This window comes from Thermobia domestica, chromosome 8, assembly GCF_964235325.1.
Source record: "Thermobia domestica chromosome 8, izTheDome1.hap1.1, whole genome shotgun sequence".
NCBI lineage: Eukaryota > Metazoa > Arthropoda > Insecta > Zygentoma > Lepismatidae > Thermobia > Thermobia domestica.
This window is the reverse complement of record NC_137461.1, coordinates 262,897,285-262,916,277: the sequence shown is the minus strand read 5'-3', so window position 1 is coordinate 262,916,277 and position 18,993 is coordinate 262,897,285. Positions and strand designations below refer to the sequence as shown.

At 34.1% G+C, this 18,993-nt stretch overlaps 1 protein-coding gene across 3 annotated transcripts in view; it reads left to right on the top strand.

The window, feature by feature from the left end:
- Positions 1–18,993, top strand: part of LOC145693594 (doublecortin domain-containing protein 2-like) — a 230,325-nt gene that overhangs the window by 162,694 nt on the left and 48,638 nt on the right. For all 3 annotated transcript variants that reach the window (XM_081769719.1, XM_081769721.1, XM_081769720.1), the window contains exons 4-5: positions 8,265–8,426; positions 10,653–11,013. In XM_081769719.1, the coding sequence (XP_081625845.1) occupies positions 8,265–8,426; positions 10,653–11,013 (523 nt within the window). The remainder of the gene's footprint in view (positions 1–8,264; positions 8,427–10,652; positions 11,014–18,993) is intronic.

Here is an 18,993-nt window from a genome sequence, read left to right as displayed (position 1 = left end):
CAATACAGTAAATTTCAATAAACTTTCTTGTTATTGTTGATTATTCCATATCGGACTCCCGAAGAAAACTCATCTAAACAACTTATTGACCGTGCAAATAGCGACTACTCTGTCATGACTCCGTTTTCTTTCATTCAGAAATAGAAAAGAAAGAGAAGAAAGTAGAAGGGTAAAAGAAGGAGGTAGGAAAAGAAGAAAGAAAAGAAATAGGGTATTTTAATAAGAAACAGATTACTGGATAATTCCGGAAATATAGTAAAAGGTCGGAAAAGTCGTTGAAAGATGAATCATTCTAAATGTTATTAACGACTAATCAATTTTGGAATGCTTCGAAATAGACACATGTTCCCTCATACCACCCAGACCTAGCTCCAGGCACCACGATCATGGGGTTGCCCAGACCTAGACCTGGGAATGAGAAAAGTGAAATTTAATTCTTTGTACTGTTATTCCAACCGGTAATTGATTACCATCCAGCATCTGGACTCTGTTCTCTAGGATCGACCACACATATGAATTAGCCAAGGAAAAAAAAATCAAACTTATCAACTCAATATAAATTTATGTATCGTATCAATAGGAGTCTCAACTTCCTGGAAGAAAGATGTCGTATTTAGGCTCATCCTGCTATTTTTGTTTCACTCCTAGAGCCGATTTAAACCATTAGTAGCGGTCCTTCATGACCTAGGTTATTTACCTTAACACATATATTAAAACACGACACATATATTATAGATGTTAATACAACAAATGATATCACTAAAATTACTTATATTAAATCTATCATGCATTCACACGCTCACTCACTCAGGACAGTGTATATATGGTTAAAGGAAACCAACTAACTACAAAGATACAAATAATTTATTACATCCATAGTGAAAAGAAAAGACAAACAAAGAATTATGAAGAAAATATTAAAAGCACAAGTTATTGGTTATATATTAATAGAGTACATAGTGTTATATTCTAGTAAATTTTTATATATTCAATCATCTTGACAAATAAAAAATAATTACATATATTGTATCTTAGGCATGCTAAATCAAAATTATGATTTGCGACATACGCAAAAAGACACTTATTTCACTTGAAAAAAAATTGACAAAGCGGAAAGAAAAGAGAAAAAAAAGAACTTTTTGGTGTATCAGAACTTATATGAGTCTCTACCTCACATCAGGTAATAAAATATTAATGATTTTGAGCGTTCAAATCACAGATCACGCACTACTCATAGTGTCCAGAACATTTCGTTCCATTTAACGTCGTTCGTGTTTATATATATCTATATCTATATCTATATCTATATCTATATCTATATATATATATATATATATATATATATATATATATATATATATATATATATATATATATATATTTTGGTTTACAAAACCATTCATCGTCTATACTTGGTTTATAACTTTTAACAGTTTATATCTGCAATCGCACACTGCGACGTTTTATACCCATCCGGGGATTTCGAAAAATCACTATCGCTAGAGGACGTTTCTCCTCTTAGACGGTCCATTTCCAGACTTATTAATTGAATAGTTTTAAGTTATTTATGCAACACTGGGACACGTTATGAGGCCTTTCCTTAGGATCAATTTCGTATATATTTGTATATGATTCGGATTTTAAAACCGATCTCCCGCAGGTGTACGGAGTATGAAGGTTTAAATTGAGGATAAAAAAAAAAACTGGTCAAGTCACAGGATACATATGCAGGTGAGAAGGATTCAAGGTACACTTTCCACAATGGTTTTTGGTTGGTAGTTCAGGGATAATATTCGTTATGTTGTGGGTTACGTTTAGACCTGCCGTTACTTTCCAATACATGCCATTACAGAATTACATAAGGTATCATTTACATTTATTCAACAGAAAAGGAAAATTACTTAAGTGCACGGCGGTATTCATGACAAAATCTACATTCTCAAATTCGTCGGAAAACTCACTGGCAAACTATAGCAACCAATACACGTTAAGGGGGGACAGACACGAGCGCTCTTACATATATTCATAATACATTTAATATCATACTTTTACCTTAAAATCATATTCACATACTAATTACATATACATCTCGACGTATTCATTTCTCTCTCTCTCTCTATATATATATATATATTTATATTCAATAAATGCGCACACATTTAAATTAATCACCCCCAACAATAAAATTTTTCAAGGTTGCAAACATTGTCCAAAAACAAATGACTTCCGACATTACATATGAAAAGGAAAATTGATTTTTACTTGATACCGCGCATCTATAAATTTTTCACTTTTATATAATCAATTCGTGTTTAAATCATGAAGAAAAAAAAACTTTGGAAGGCAGGCACGTAACACAGAGCATTTCTAAAGATATAACTAGATAACCTAAAATACAATTTCTGGGCCCAGGTTAACTACAAAGTAATCGAAAACCAAAACAGAAAGGAAAGTGACCAACGGATTACAAAAAAAAAAAAAAAAAAAAAAACTTAAGAGGAACGACGGTGAAAGAACGTAATCGAATTGTCGTCAAATACTAAGTCTTTGTTCATTTCAGCGATAGGTCAAAATGTGATGGAGGACCCAATCACTATCTACTTTATCCATGAATCGTGTCTTGCAACGTCTCAGCTGGTAATTTCAGATCAGAGTTGTACGTTAAATAAATCGTAAGTAACAAGTTCAAAATCTTGGGGGGGGGGGAAGGTTGAAAAAATTAAAAAAGAAACTTGAAGTAAGAAGGAAGAAAGAGACAAGAGAGAGAAAGTGGCGCCAACGAAAGGAGAAAGATTAAAGTACTACTCACTACACAGAAGAGTGATCGAATTTAAATATATATATATATAAACAACTCATAGCCCAAAATTATTCACATATGCCGAAAGAGGGTGGTTTACTTAAATACGTAAACTAGGAGGGAGTCCCTGCTGCCAAGGATGCAAGTTCTGTGTCCATCAGATCCCAATCCCACAAGAATTTGCTTGTAAGATTGAAATCCGATCCCCGTATCCGGCCCAGACCAGCAGGATAAAAGGGAGAGGGGGAAGGGACCAGGTAACTGCGTCCCCAATTTTGAAATCTCTAAGTAAGAAAAAAAAACATTCGACCCCTCAGAAGAACTAAGAAGGTTCAAGGACAGTAATGAAACTAGAGTAATAGCTAAGATATCCCTAATTAGTGATTTGCCAAAATAAAAAAAAAATTAAATAAACTGAATTTTGGATCGGTGATTTCAATTACCAAAACATCACCGATAGCTACCCTGCGCAGACATGCCACAGTCTGGGATGTCGTTAATTTCCCTCATCTAATTACACTAAGAAAAGAAATGAAAATACTTAAGTGGACTAGGGGTTGACATCCGGGTAAGCGAAAATAAATTTCAATAATTAATTGTTTTGCTTCTGTACCCCTGTCCGAACTGTCGCCTCCATGAACATTGTAATCTAGCCCGAGTAGGTAACGTGAAGGAAAGAAAAAAAAATCTCACGGAGCAGGATATTCTATTTTAAAAACCGACCAGAAGATATGATTCACTACAGCCCTGTTGTATAACTACTACTGTCTTTTCATAATTTATTATTCAACATGTCTAGTCAGCGATTATATGATGCTACCCCTTCTATCAGATGGTATTACTATGGTTGATTATTATTATAACACATAAAACTACAAAGTGTTACCGTAGTCTGACTATATATCGCCCTCCGGTCCGCGTGATATTATGGTGCAGGGGTCAGAACCTGAGATGTTTGTAGTTACACGTATCTATTCAATATCTATATATCAACACACGGCGAAGTATTCACTGGGCTACTATATATTTAACTATATGGGTGTCCTATATTCTATATTCATTTATTACAATATTCATATACTTATTAATATTCATATTAATATTCATTTGCCACGACGCTATATTCTACAAACACCCTGTTTCCTCTATCTACGCCCAGCCTATATACGCATTTCATCCTAACACTTTAAAATCTATAATCACTACAAACATTTCCCATTCCGATCACCGCACGACAACCTCACTCGAACTCAAGACTCTTTCACACACACACAATACTATGTAATACCTGGTAGCTTTATTAAGAAGAAAGAAAAAAAAATCCTACGTATGTTCACTGAAAATAGAATTATCTGCGATAATGTTTAATGTTTATGAAATTCTGCAGCAACAATGAACTTCTGCAGCCACGAAGAAAAAATGAACATTTATTATAATTTCAAAGCGAAGAACTAGCATCATATCGCCCGACTTCTGTTAAAAAATTACGTATTGTTTATTTACTTAAGTATTTCGATTTCTAGACTAGGCAGAGTGTTGAAATTTTCAGAATATATTAATTTTGGGGCACTTGACCTAACTGTACATTCATATGGGCTGTGAATTATACCTTCTAGGTTTTATTTCGGAAAGAAAGGTCAATTTCATGAAAACTAAATCACTAAGTACCTCGACGGAAGAATGGCGGTTAGTACTGACTTTTGGCACTAGGGCTAGCGACGATATAATCAACCCTTGAACAACTGAATGTGACCTTGTACACGGAATTATTATACTATATTACGTTCACTTAATGACGGAGTAATAAAAATTTATCGCATAGTAAATACTACACTGTCCATATTTAATAATCTCACACACTCTTTCATCACTTAACTATCACAATTACTACTACTAGAACATGTTTCTACATTACGAACACATACATGCCACATTCATACTACACACTACATTAATACATGTTATACTAATAAATATACACAGAAAACATTCATATTTTACCATGTTAAATCGGCTCTATGAAAAGTAACGAAAGGAAAGAAATGAACAGGGCCAACTGACCCTTATATTTACCAAATCACATTCTTTACTTAACCTGTTTAAACAATGCCCTGAGGGGACATATCGAAGTATTAGCTAACAATAGGACCCCTGCCCTGAAGGGGCAGGAACCCGGAACAAACTACATGTTCAACTCATTCCGCTGGAAGCCGTACTCCCAATTTGGGAGTCAGATAGGAGCCCTTACTGTAAATTTACACGTGCATTGTGATTACTATTCTAACTACAACGAAATTAAATACCGCCATGTTACTAATGAATAAATACAAAAGAAATCACATCCACTACATAGACGAAAACAAACGGCAGTGGGGCAGGCCTAACGTAACTCTAACAGGAATAGTTTTAAGGATAAAAGTATTTTAAGGGGAAAACACTACTTTTCCGAAACTGTTTGTGGATCCCTGAAAACAACTCGCAAACTGATGCACTTCACAGAACCTGTCCACCACTATCTATATCTGTACAACATGGCGTTACCGTGTTATGCTTCCTATTTTAGTTCTTCAGTCCGGTTTTTACTATGAAATTTAACAGTTCATGGCTCCTCGAGACTTCCAGAGAATTTAGATGTTAAAAAACTCCCAAATATTACCTTGTTTGCAGCTTTTCCAACTTTATGATCGAGAAGATCCGAATCTGGCTGTTGTCAGTGAGACGTTCCGGCATGGAATGGAATAATTGCGCCCTAATATCATAGCGTGGGTTTATCAGCCAATCAAAACTAAGCATTTTGGCGGTGGGGCTTTGAAACGAATAAAATTTGGTAAAATCTGGATCAAACTAGATTTTAGAAGGACCTAGGTATCTAAAAGAGAGGTGAAGGGTGGTCCTGAAAATTCTGTCGAATTTTAGATTGGTTATTTGATCTGGAAAGTTCCGTCCAATAGTGGATCTATATTTTCAGATAGCACTGACACCGTAAGAATTGTAATAATCCATTTACATATCCATATACAAGACTTATAACTAATTTAAAATATATAAATAAAGATATTGATTCCCAAAACTATAATCCGTAATGAATTTTTTTTTTACAGTTTTTCCATGTTAATTTGAAATAGAATAACAAATAAAATTACGAATTATATGAACATCCAGAAATTTTTTTGTTAAACGTCAAGTACAGTCGGTGCAAAAAATTTCGGGCACCCTCCTATTAAGAACATAATATCACTAGACTGTAATGGCATATTACACGTATGTATCTTTTGCGAAGTTGCGAAAAATGTTTCGCTACCTCCGCAGCCAGTGTAAACCGATGGGGCTCGTGGGTAGAGGCTGTGTTGTGTTATGCTGAAAACTAAAATCAAGTGAAGACAATTGTAAACTCTCTAAATCCCGATGATGCAGCCACTATTTACATGTTACAAAAATGTTTCTCTACAAATGACATTGAGAACAAACCTAAGTATTCACACAACCACTTCTCGAGAATACATGAATTATCAGACAGTTGGAAGGTCGTAACAATGCCTTGCTGCATTCACTCTCCTTGTTATGGGCGAATTATCGCAGACTTTGTCCAGTGAAACTCACAGTGTTGCGAAAATACCGTCAGATAAACTTTGCCAAGTATGAGGTAAAAATCCCGGGTACAAAACAATCTGTGACATTGCAAATACACTTAATGGTGAAAACATGGAATTGGAAGAGGACCTAACACGGAAGACATTTAGTGTTTTTCACATGCATCAGTAACTTCGGCTGATATAGAAAGAAACTTTTCAATCTACAAAACGTTTCTCATTGATAAACACAGAAAAAAACCTAAGGAAGACGTTAATTGTTCAAAGAAGACATATCATTAAGATGAGATATTTTTATAAGAAATTGAAAATTTATTTTCTTAGTGTATATTTCAGTGCATATGTTAAAATTTTTAATGCATATTTTAGTGCATATTTTTTATATTTTTCGTGCATATTTGCATGCATATCTCGGGGTTTGTTTGTGCATCGAAATCCGGGCTCTAATAATGACAGTTGTGCCGATGAATACTTCCGTTCACGTAGAACACAGCTTCATCAGAAAAGTACAATTTACGGAACTAAAAGTTCGTCTTTTTCATGTTCCCTTAAAATAAATTCACAAAGCTCCAACCGTCTGTCATTGTCATCCTCGATCAGTTCATGGACACGAACCGATTTGAATGAAAGCATTAGCAAATAAAGAGGGAAAATTAATCTTTGATTTGTGAGATCAGGTAAGATTCTCTTACATTCACGGGGGCCGCGGTGGCTCAGTGATAAGCGTTCACCTCTGGTGCTTGGGGTCCCGGGTTCGATCCCAGCCTCCGCGAAGTGAACTTTGTGGTGGACAAACACCGTGTGCGTGGGTTTTCTCGGGGTTCTCCCTTTCCTCCCCTTTCTTCATTACACCATTTCATTCATTACTCATCATCACCGTCTCCTTTAGCCTAACCGGCATAACCGTGGGACGTAAAACTCAAAAATTTCATTTCATTTTTCTCTTACGTTCAGGGCTAACTTTGAGGCATTCAAGCAAAAGTTTAGGTTTACAATGTGTAAAACATAGTAAAGCTCTTGCAATTCTTTCTTTCTTTCTTTTTATTTTTAAAGAAATATTTATCAGAGATAAGTATCCAGTGAATGTCTTAATTTTTTTTTAGTTGTCATTTAGTTTTATTCGTGGAATAGCTAAAATTCTCAGAATTTGCACGGAAAGAATTGGTGTATGGAAAATATTTGAAAAGTTAGGTATATTTGAACCTTTTTCTCTTCTTCCTCTTTCTTATGCGTATTTGAATAGAAATAAAATGATAAAAACCCAGTTCGAGCCAAGTGCTAACTATATTCATTTCAAACTGTTCAGTCGTTTTCTAATGTTTCAATCACAAACAAGAATACTTCCATTTTTATTTGGTGAGCTTAGGTATTTGTATTGGGCATACGTTTTAATAAAGCACCAAGTTTTTATATCAAACAACTCTAATATAAGATACTAACAGAATACCATTCATTGCATGTGGAGAATACGTTTCACTTTGGACAGGAAGGGATGAATTTAGAGGATTTAAACGGCATCGGAAGTGTCACTGTTCATCACACTAATATCGGTAATTTTCGATCATTTTTAAATATCTCCCCCTCCTCTAAGTTGCATCGTCAAAGTGAACTAATAAAAACCATCCCATGCCCGAACCTAATCTACTCGTATATGGCAAATTTATCGAGATCGGTCTCGTAGTTGAAGAATTATTTTTATTTTTTTTCTCTCTCTCTCTCTATCTATCTATCTATTTATCTATCTATCTATCTATCTATCTATCTATCTATCTATCTATCTATCTATCTATCTATCTCTATCTCTATATCTTTGTTGTATCTTTTAAAAAAATAAAAATTATATTTTTCTGAATTGTAATATGTTTTCCACTTAGGTTATGCAAACCTACAGGCGAAGTAATAAAATCGTCTTCAGAATTGAAACACGGAGAGTTTTACGTAGCTGTTGGGGACCACGAGAGCTTCAAACGCTTAGATTATTTTAGGTCAAGACCCCCAAGTGCAGCATCGTCAATTTTAAGTGCCAGAAAGAAAAGGTAAGAATATTTTGGTCACTTGCTTTATAAATATCCATTTTCTTCGCTTTATATTATTTGTCAGCATAGACTTTGATAGACAATTTCAATTATTTGTATTAATCTTGTTTTAAAAGTATTCATTTCATTTCTATTATATTACTTAAGCATAATAGTTCCTGATAAAAACAGACAATTTCAACTGCCCGGGTGCTTTTTGTTTTAGAAATACCCATTTTCTTCCCTTCATAGGCTATTATTTATCAGTATAATAAATTATGATAAAAAGGCCTTGTGTCCATCTTACAAGGCTGTCTATAATCTTTATTATAAATTAACTAGAAATGTTACGGTTTCGGAAGTATATCACTTCCTTCTTCAGACTTCAGGAGTTGTAGAATTAGTCTGAAGAAGGAAGTGATATACTCCCGAAACTGTAACTTTCTAGTTAATTTATATTAAAGATTATAGAGAGCCTTGTAAGAATTTGTGTATAATGAATTCTGATAATAACAGATAATTTTAATTATTTATGTTCTTTTCGTTTCAAAAGTATTCATTTCGTTTGTTTTGTAGCATTTTTTAGTATAATAAGCTGTGATAATAAGTGAGAACTGCCAAGTGATTTTTCTTGGAAGTGAGGGGGAGGGGAGGAAATAATTCTTTTCTAATATCTTCGGTAAAATTCGTATACAAGTTATCTTTTGCAATTCTGAGTATTTCTCCTGAAAGTAGATTCTCTCCCAGTTAGGGACAAGATATCCAGTTTCTTTCCACCTGTTCTTGTGTGGAAAACTGGAAATCATGGAAATGGAGTGAAGGGCATAGGTTGACTTTTAAGATTAGATATACAACCCATGGCTTCATTGCACAACTATTTATTTACGACGTCAGCTACATGCATCCAATGTAAGTTAATTACCTGCTGGGCCAATTTATATATATATATTTTACTTTGTGCAGTGTGGTTTCACGGTTACATTGATTGCTGTTATTGTGGTTCTTTGATTTTGTCTTTTGCATATTTTCCCCTAATAACAACGAGTATTTCTGTCTAACAAAACTACATTGATATCTACTCCCAGATTCTGCATTCTATTAGTTGCCGAAACATTTGACTGAGACCAACATGAACACATAGGTCTGTTGAACTGTTGACTTGTTTCAGAAAAAACAAACTACGTAATTAGTTTGGTAAAGACGTTTCTTATTGTTGAAAATTATTTATCAATTAATTTAACCATCAAGATACACATTTAATTAAGATTTTATACACGTGTAATTTTTGGACACATTAAGCCCTGTGCAGAGTCGTTTTTAGCGTCAGAGTTAACTAACGCGTGTTACTAACTTCAGTATTTAGTAACACATAAGTGAAGTTAACAACTATTTATATTGAAAAAGGCTAACCAGGACTTTTCTTCAGGGTTGTCCAAACACTTTAAGAGAAATCACTTTAAGACAGTCCTATTATTTTTTTATATTGATTTATCCTATTGTATTTGGACAATCCTGCGGAGGGAAAAGTTGAGATTGGCCTTTTTCAATATAAATCTTTGTTAACTTCATTTACTTGTTGCTAAATACAGAAGTTAGCATCACGCGATAGCCAAGCTGTTAATACAACGATAAAAACGACTCTGCACAGAGCCTATTGGTTTTCAGTAAATTAATCTGCAGGTTGTGTCTAAAGGCTTCGTCCGATTTCAAAGTATTGTATTTGAATTAAACCCATTCAGCCCTACCAATTTTAAATTAGCAATGTAAAATCATTTATCCTTCATTTTGTAAGTTGATATACATTTCCTTAGATTACAAAATTTGTTGGTTTCTTTTACAAATTTACAGTAAATTAATAAGAAAGTATGATATTTTTGTTGATAAAAATGTAATTTTACCCCATTTCATATTAGTAATTTTACTTTATAGGTGTAAATTGATTTACACAAACGATTGGCAAACAGATTGCCACCATTTTTTGTATTTTTACTTTGAATTTTTTTTACAGTGTATATAACCTGTATGTATATCTTATGAGAAAAGCAGATTTTACAAAAATAAGACTAAGTTAGGAATGGCCATCTTAGACAGAGGACGAAGGTAATAAATTCATTTTACTATATATTTTTGTTTTGTTTTATTCTGTCATATTATGAATGGGCTTAATTAATTTAAAATGTTCCAAAATTCGTAGTGGTACTGTTTTATACCAGAGTGTTTTAAGGCGATTTATTTTTTTCTTTTCAGACGCCCTTCAGTGCCAGCGCCTAGCTTTTCTCGCCCTCGATTCAACGTGACGGCAGCTAGGAGTAGGAAGGACTCGGCGTACAACACCGAAGAAGATGAAGAGGATCCAAGCTTGAGTCCGTCAGAGCAATCCGACGAACGAGCAGCTTTTACTCTTCTAGGTTCCAGTAAGATGTCCCACAGGACGAGGTCAGCCAAATCTCTATCCCCAAGACAAACGAGGCGCCTCGTACGAAGGGACACTCCTGCTCCTAATACGCTCAAAGCAGCCATTAGGAGCAAACAGGCAGCGGCCGAAGCAGCTGTATCTGCCGCTGCCGGTAGTATAAGCAGCAGAGATGTGTATAGAGCTCCAAGCAGGGTAAGAGACAACCTATAACTACTAAAAATATGAAATAAAACTATAAATTTTCCTCAGTTGCAAATAAAATTGATACATAACATATTATATTTATTTACCTGACGAAAGTACTAGGTGAACTAGTACTGGCACAATACCTCAGTTGTGTCTTTATGATCGTGGGTTCGAACCCTACTGAAGAGCATGGGCATTTTAAACTTCCTTCGATATTTTCTTAGTTCGTGTACCTGTCCTTTGGATAAGATGAAAAAGTAGAAGAACGGTGACTAGAGAAAGACCCTTTGAGATAATATCGTATAAATTGTCATTAAAATAAGATGACAAAAAGGGGAAAACTGAAGTGTATTCGAGTGATTCATTTTTATACGAAAATATAAAAGCTCCTAGCGTTTAAGGTTCATAACAGGGAGATCCTGGGTTCCAACAGCGCAGACTTTCCAAAAATTATGTGGGTGTATAACAATGGCGGGACATGTTAGCCTATGTGTTTTCAGGGAAGTCTCGTTATTTGATTGATTTAATTTTAGTTAAAATCTTTTATGAATATTGTCATAAAGGACTGTGCTGTGATAAAGTAAAATATACCGGTACTATAAGGATAAGTAGGGGTTGCCCTAGCTCAGTCGCTAACACGGCTGACTTAAACGCAGGAGAAACGGGTTCAAGACCGGGTTCAAACTAAAAATCTTGTGCATTCGCCGCATCCACAAGATTACTTGTGTGGGTGCCGGAGCCCCGAAGCACAAACGTAGTCGACGCGCATGCTGGGTTCAAATTCCTTGTCCAGCCATCCTGACTCAAGTTTTCCCAAGGTTTTTCACAAGACGAATACTGGAACTTTAAAATAGGTATTGTTTCGTCTTCTTTCCTCATTCGTTTCCACTGTTGTTGCTGTTTATTGTAGATTGCTGATGATTACTGCCTAATTTGGTCTCGAAAGCTGCATTTAAAAATATATTAAATGAATAAATGTCAGAGTTTATAAATACATACAGTAGAGTTTCGATTATGCAGCTTAAGGTTATTTGACTTCCATACTATGCGGTCTAGTTAAAAATATAAATAAAGAAAAAGAAAGAAAAGAAAAAAGTTCCATAATAAAATAAGAAACATTTTTTGAACGACCTACTCGACTTCTAACGCAACTTGAAAATTGAAAGCAGTCATCTATCAAGGATTTTTGAGGGTTTAGGGGTAGAAAACACTCTTTGAACGTTAGGGGTGGTCTCCAAGCATAGACAGAAAACAGTCATTTAATGTAGAAGAAAACATACCACCAGGGGGGTATTAGGACAGCTGATTTAGAACCTGGCGTCAAAATTACAAAATTCAAAATGGCGAATCCAATATGGTGATTACAATTACAAAAAGTCTTCTGGTTTGAAATGCTCTGTAGCTAGCCAAGAACATATTATAATTGACAGGGATTACTGTGAGAAAGTTACAGACCTATTTGAAACACCTTTCTGTGCTTATTTTGACAGGATGCTTGATTAAAGTGAGTATCTCCACCTCTCATTGCTCGGGGTGCTTATTTATAGTGATTTATAGTCTATTTGGGTCAATTGTTAAGCCTTGAAAAACGTAATAGGCGTTAAATTAGGAAGGTAGGTTTAATTCTGATAATACAATTTATTTGTACTTAATTCTGGTGCCCGAAATTTTCGTCCTTACTTTCTTTAGCGTTAAAATGGGTTGTTGAATGGAATAGTGAGGCTAAACGTAGGATCACAATTTCGACTCGATTATATAACGACCGATTAAGTCTAACCATCAATTGGTTGAGTATTGTAATGAAAGATCATTTTCATCGCTTCATGGGCAATATTAGTTCGTGCAGTGATAGCGGTGTGAGAGTTTAGCGATGGGAAGAATGAAAAGGTAAGCAAATGCTGTGTTGCGCAATAGTGAGAGGCGAGGGGATTCACTTTAAGGAAGCATCTCGAATAGTGAGAAGTGAGGGGACTCACTATAAATAAATAAGCACCCCGGAATAGTGAGAAGTACACAGATTCACTTTAGTCAAGCATCCCATTAAAATTAGTACAGAAAGGGGTTTCAAATAGGCCTACAACATTCTCGCAGTAACCCCTGTCAACTATAATATTGTTCTTGGCTAGCTGCAGAGCATTTCATATCAGAGGACTTCTTGTAATTGTAATCACCATATTTTACTCGCCATTTTGAATTTTGTAATGTTGACATCAGCTCTCCTAACCCTTCATGGCAGTACGTATTCTTCTACATTAAATGATTGTTTTCTCCCCCGCCAAGTGAACTTTATGGTGGACAAACACCGTGTGCGTGGATTTTCTCGGGGTTCTCCCGTTTCCTCCCATTTTCTTCATTCCACCATTTCATTCATTACTCATCATCACCATCTCCTTTAGCCTAACCGTCATAACCGTGGGACGTAAAACTCAAAGATTTCATTTCATTTTCATTGTTTTCTGTCTATGCTTGAAAACCACCCCTAACGTTCAACAGGTGGTTTCTACCCTTAAACTCACACCATTGCCGGAATAAAAAAGAACACTTGTCGATTATTTTTCGATGTTCTACACTCCTTACGGGAACTCTTCTTGTTAGTTAAAGGAGTTAGGTTACTATAGAACATTATTTACAACTGAGGAAAGTTTTAATAAAAGTGTTGTAATAATAACAATAATAATAAACTGTAATTAATAAATGAATAATAATTCATTAAGATTAATGACTAAAAAAATAAGTCAAATAGTAAAGCGTCAAGACAATATATATATATAAAACATGTGCTGTTTTATAATTTATTTAGGCTACGAAATCCGTGTTTTCTACATTCATACTGAGCAATGGAACTTAATTACTAACACCTTCGTTTATGAATCAAATTACTCTGGGTTTACATTTCATTCTCGTAAATCAATCCTCTATTTTACTTGATTTGAAACGTATTTTAACGTCAAATTTCCTTATTTACAGACATTATTTAGAATTTAAGTTTGAACTGGTTTCATTTTTTTAAAATCTAGATTTACATTACGAGTTTCTCAATAACAAAATGTCTCGTAAACACTGAATATTTGTCTCGTTGTTGAAAATGTGCTTGAAAGCTGTAATAGTTTTTTTTTTAATTTTTTTTATTTCGATATATATTAAAAATGTTTGGGTTTTATAGTTAATATTCACATGATATAACGAATTGTCTTTGTTCTATTGAATGACTATATATATCTAAGCCTTTGACTCGTCAGCAAATTGGCTGCAGGCTAGCGATATCTCTTCGCGTCAGGTACAGGTTGTAACATCTCTTCGCGCAGTACAGGTAGCGACAACTATTAGCCTGACAGTAAGTTATTAGAAATTAGCGTGTTAGACTGAGGCGTATTATTCCTTATTCAGACATCTTGCTTGAAAAAATGAAGATATAGTATATCATTATGTCTAGCTAAAAATTTTCAATTGCTATTCAAGTACAATATGTAGAAATAAGTGCACATTATTTCATGAATGGTCATAAATCTAAACCGATTTTAATTTACTTCCCACTACTATTTAGAGAAGTTGGTGTTCTCTTGTAGCTTGAAACTGTGATTAAATTTAAATTTCAGCATACGCTTAACACAGTATTTATGAATGGCAATTAGGTATGCAATCAAGAGAACGCGAGTAATTCCTAACCTTATTTTGAACAGAAGGACCAGCAAAAATGAACTATGAAATTATTGAATTCGGTCCCTACGGAGGTCAAACTCAATAAGTAAATTAAGACAAACAAGGAAGGTATAAAAAATATTTAGACTAAAGAAGGAATTAGCAGAATGATTATAGATAACATGATGGAATGAGAATGTAAGGAAAAACTGGAAAACATTGAGAAAACCCACGAATACGATGCTGTCTATTGCAAACTTATATGACCTGGAATGAACCCAGAACCTCTGATACACATCAGATACACTGACTATTCCACTATCAGAGACAGGAACAGATTTGAAGAATTTACAAAGGATTAGATACGTTAAAAAAGGTTATGAATGTAATGAAATACAAGAAACATTTATATTTTGAGCACATGCCATCAAGCCAGCTACATAAGAGTACATAATAATAATGTATGTGTTTTTTTTTTTTTACTTTATTTCACAGAAATTTTTGACTATTTCCAAATGTTCCAAATTACTTGACGCTTTACATATCAATGGTAATTTGCAAAAATACCTCATATCTCAACAAAATGTCATATTCATTTGCTGAACAACATTTCACAAATTAGTGCAGAAAATGTTAATTTAGATGATGAAGTCAGCACTATCTCATTAATTTCATGCAAAAAAGTAACTTGGAGCTTAAAAGAAATCGATCTTAATATCTAGTATGCGGAAGTGAAAAATTTCTTATCTACCGTAAAAGTTTACTTTGTGACATATGTGGTTGATGCAGCATACCGTTGATATATTAGTCATTAAAATTACGTAATAATTGTGTTGATATACATGCTATTAAAGAATAAATATAACATATAAATATATTATTAAGTCTTTAACCAAAGATATAGTTAAATGATGCAATGCTATGATATATATAATTGTAATATCATATAAGAGCCAGTGTTAAGTAGGACAGAATTGCATGAAAATGAAAACCTCACTTTTAAAACATGAAATATAACAAATTTTTATTTATAATATTAAAGCAAGTCACATTGTGTTCAAAACGTTACAATGGGGACATATATATTCAACATGTCATACATGATAATATGGTTAATCTACAGATATATATTATTTAATGATAAAAATAAAAATAACATTTTCTACAAAATGTTTTAATATTGAACATTTCTATCAAATGATAACAGAATTAACCTATAAAGACACGTTACAATAGAGATATATATCTTCAACATAATTAATCTCTAGATACACGTTATTTACTGATAACAATCAAACAAAAGAACATTTTCTTTAAAACGTTATAATAGAGATATAGATATTCAACATATCTCCCAGATGATAACATAATTTATTTATAGAAACACGTTATTTACTGATAATAAAACAAACAGCATTTTTATAAAACGTTACAATAGAGATATACCTATTCAAGTTATCTACCAGATGATAACAAAGTTAATCTATAAAGACACGTAATTTACCGATAACAATAAAACAAAGAACATTTTCCACAAAATGTTACAATAGAGACATACATGTCTAAAATACATATTAGATGATGTTAAAATTAATCTATACAGGCACAAAAAATGTTGGAATATTTTTTATGTGATTTTAAGTCTTTCTTCTGGGTCTGAATATAGTGTAAATATTGTATGAGAGTATTTTTATCGTTTACCCTAAGGGAAGAACGCAAATTGAAAGTATTGGAGAATAAAATCCTCAGACAATTCTGTTCTGCTCTTTTCGTTCCTCAAATTTACTATTCTCCCCCCCCAAAATTTACCATTCTTCAGTTCGATTGTACTATTTTCATTGAAAACGTCTCCCCCAAATAATATCGTGGGCGCAAGCTGTGCGCTAAAACCCGCTTGTGGACATCCATGATTCTACCAAATCACCAACATTATGGACTATCGTCCGACATCCCAATTTCCATTGCAACAAACCACATTGAACTACAGATACAGGTATTCCGTCTGACTTATCGCTGCAGGTTTTCGGTGGTACAGTGATTTTCAAACAGTCAAAAAGAATTAAATAGAGGATAATTAAATAGTTAAGGATTATTTTAATTGTTGGTTGTAATGAATTTTAAACACAAACAATACTTCAGGGAGAATTGCAACAGAGTTTGATGGATTTTTTTAAAAATTGAAATTGAATTATTTTTACTAATAACACTTGAGTTACACCAGCGGCATACATTTTCATCATATCCATCAGATGATGGGTGCGATTGTTCTATTGACTCACATCGATTATTTGAAACTTTGTAAACAGTTTGAATATTTTTTTAATGGAATTTCTACAAAGTTTCATGCACAACTGTAAAAAAACGTAAAATAACCGATTAATTATATTATCATGTAAATATATATGTTGAATATATAACTTTATCTATTGTGAAACTTAGTAACACCGATTCTTGCTTTTACTGTTATCAATAAAAAGTATTTATGGTCATTTAAAAAACGACCCTTTTCTGCTGGAATTAAGACAAAGTACTATTGCTCCTTAATTAACTCCAGCATTGTTAGAACCCATGACTATACTTTGTACACAAAACGGAACGATGATAAATGCAAATAAGCAATAGTGAAAATGTGAGCAATGATTGACAAAATGGGAGAAAACAAACAAAGGATACCAAAATACTTTAGTAGGATTATGGGGAGAAAGAGATTCAATGCCAATCAGTGGGTTGAGGCAAAAGTGACACCACTTGCTTAAAAATGGTGCTACTTACGATACAAGAGTTAAAATTGTCTCGTCTCAAAAAGTGCGTCACGAAAGTAGTATCATTTCTGAAAGTGTATTTGTTTATATTGCAAGAGTTCTGTTTCGTCTCATATTTCGTCATGAAAACTCTGCATCGTCTCGTGCAAGTTGTTTCCTACAAAATACTTGTTTTGGATGAGGGTGGGTGGGTGCAAAATCAAATTGTGAGGAAGCTGCTCTCGGACACTATTTTGTTAAATCATATGCCCTGCATAAAAGTGACATGAAGTCTCAATTCAATTTATCTTCGGGGCGGGACACTCCGGAACAGGAAAAGCTCACCATGGAACTGTGGAACAAACACTGGTCTAGTGGACAACTCTATTTCAAAGTCCTGGGGCTATTAGTGGTGCTCCAACTTTAAGAAATCTCCGCGAATATTTTGAATCAATCATGAAGATAGTGTTCAACTGAACTCCATTTCAAATCTTTTAGTTTAACATCCACGATTACGCATTTACGCTAAGGGAGACGCGTGATTAAGGTAAGTGAATGATAATGGAATTATCGGTGGAATGAGAATGTGGAAGGAAACGGTAGTACCTCGAGAAAACTCATGGATACGATGTTGTCCAGCACAAACTTCTTTGGCTGGGGATCGAAACCGGAACCCCACACAAGAGGTAAGCGCTTTACCACTGAGTCATCGTGCCCCCACTTAATTCAGTTGATGGTAGTTTAAGAGTCTTCATCCCGGCGAAATTAAAATACCGCTAATTTTACATTAATTATGTGATATCTCCAAATAGATAGAAGATAATCGAGATGTGGAACAAGAGCGCCCTAGACAATATCATTTTACATGAGAAACCGTTATCACGACTCACTTATCTGCTTTTGATTTCGAGCCATTATGAAAATCGGCATTTATTTTCGCGTTTCCAAACAGCTGTAAACATAAAGCCACTAGGTGACTTGTGATAACGGTACCTCACGCAAAATAATATTGTCTAGGGCGCTCTTGTTCCATATTAACAATTATCTTTTATCTATTTGAAGATATCACATAATTAATGTAAAATTAGCGGTATTTTAATTTCGCCGGAATGAAGACTCTTAATATGGACTAAACTTCTAATGGAATTGAACACAATATCAGTAAAACCAAAGACGTGCGCTCTTACTATTATGTTATTCGAAAGCTCTGCGTATACTTATTGAGAGTATAGGAGATGGGAACTGGACTATTTATATTTCTCTTCAAATCCTTAAACGCATTTACCTTCGGAGTGAGAAACCCGCGTTCAATTTCCTCTGTGAGTTCATGATTCGAATTCACGTTGAGTTGCAGGTTCACATTTAATATACACTGTACCAACGAAAATTAAATATTCAACCAACCAAAGTGTTGAATCAGTTTTAATTTAGAGGCTATATAATAATAAAGAACTAATTAACACTATACATTTAATATGATTACAAGTCCGTGTTTTCGTTACACAAATAGATTGTCCCGTCATCTTTAAGCGTCGGAAGTTTTCTCGTCGGGAAGAGCTTTGTTATTAGTTTCACAGAAACCACTCCAGAGAGTACAATGATGTGT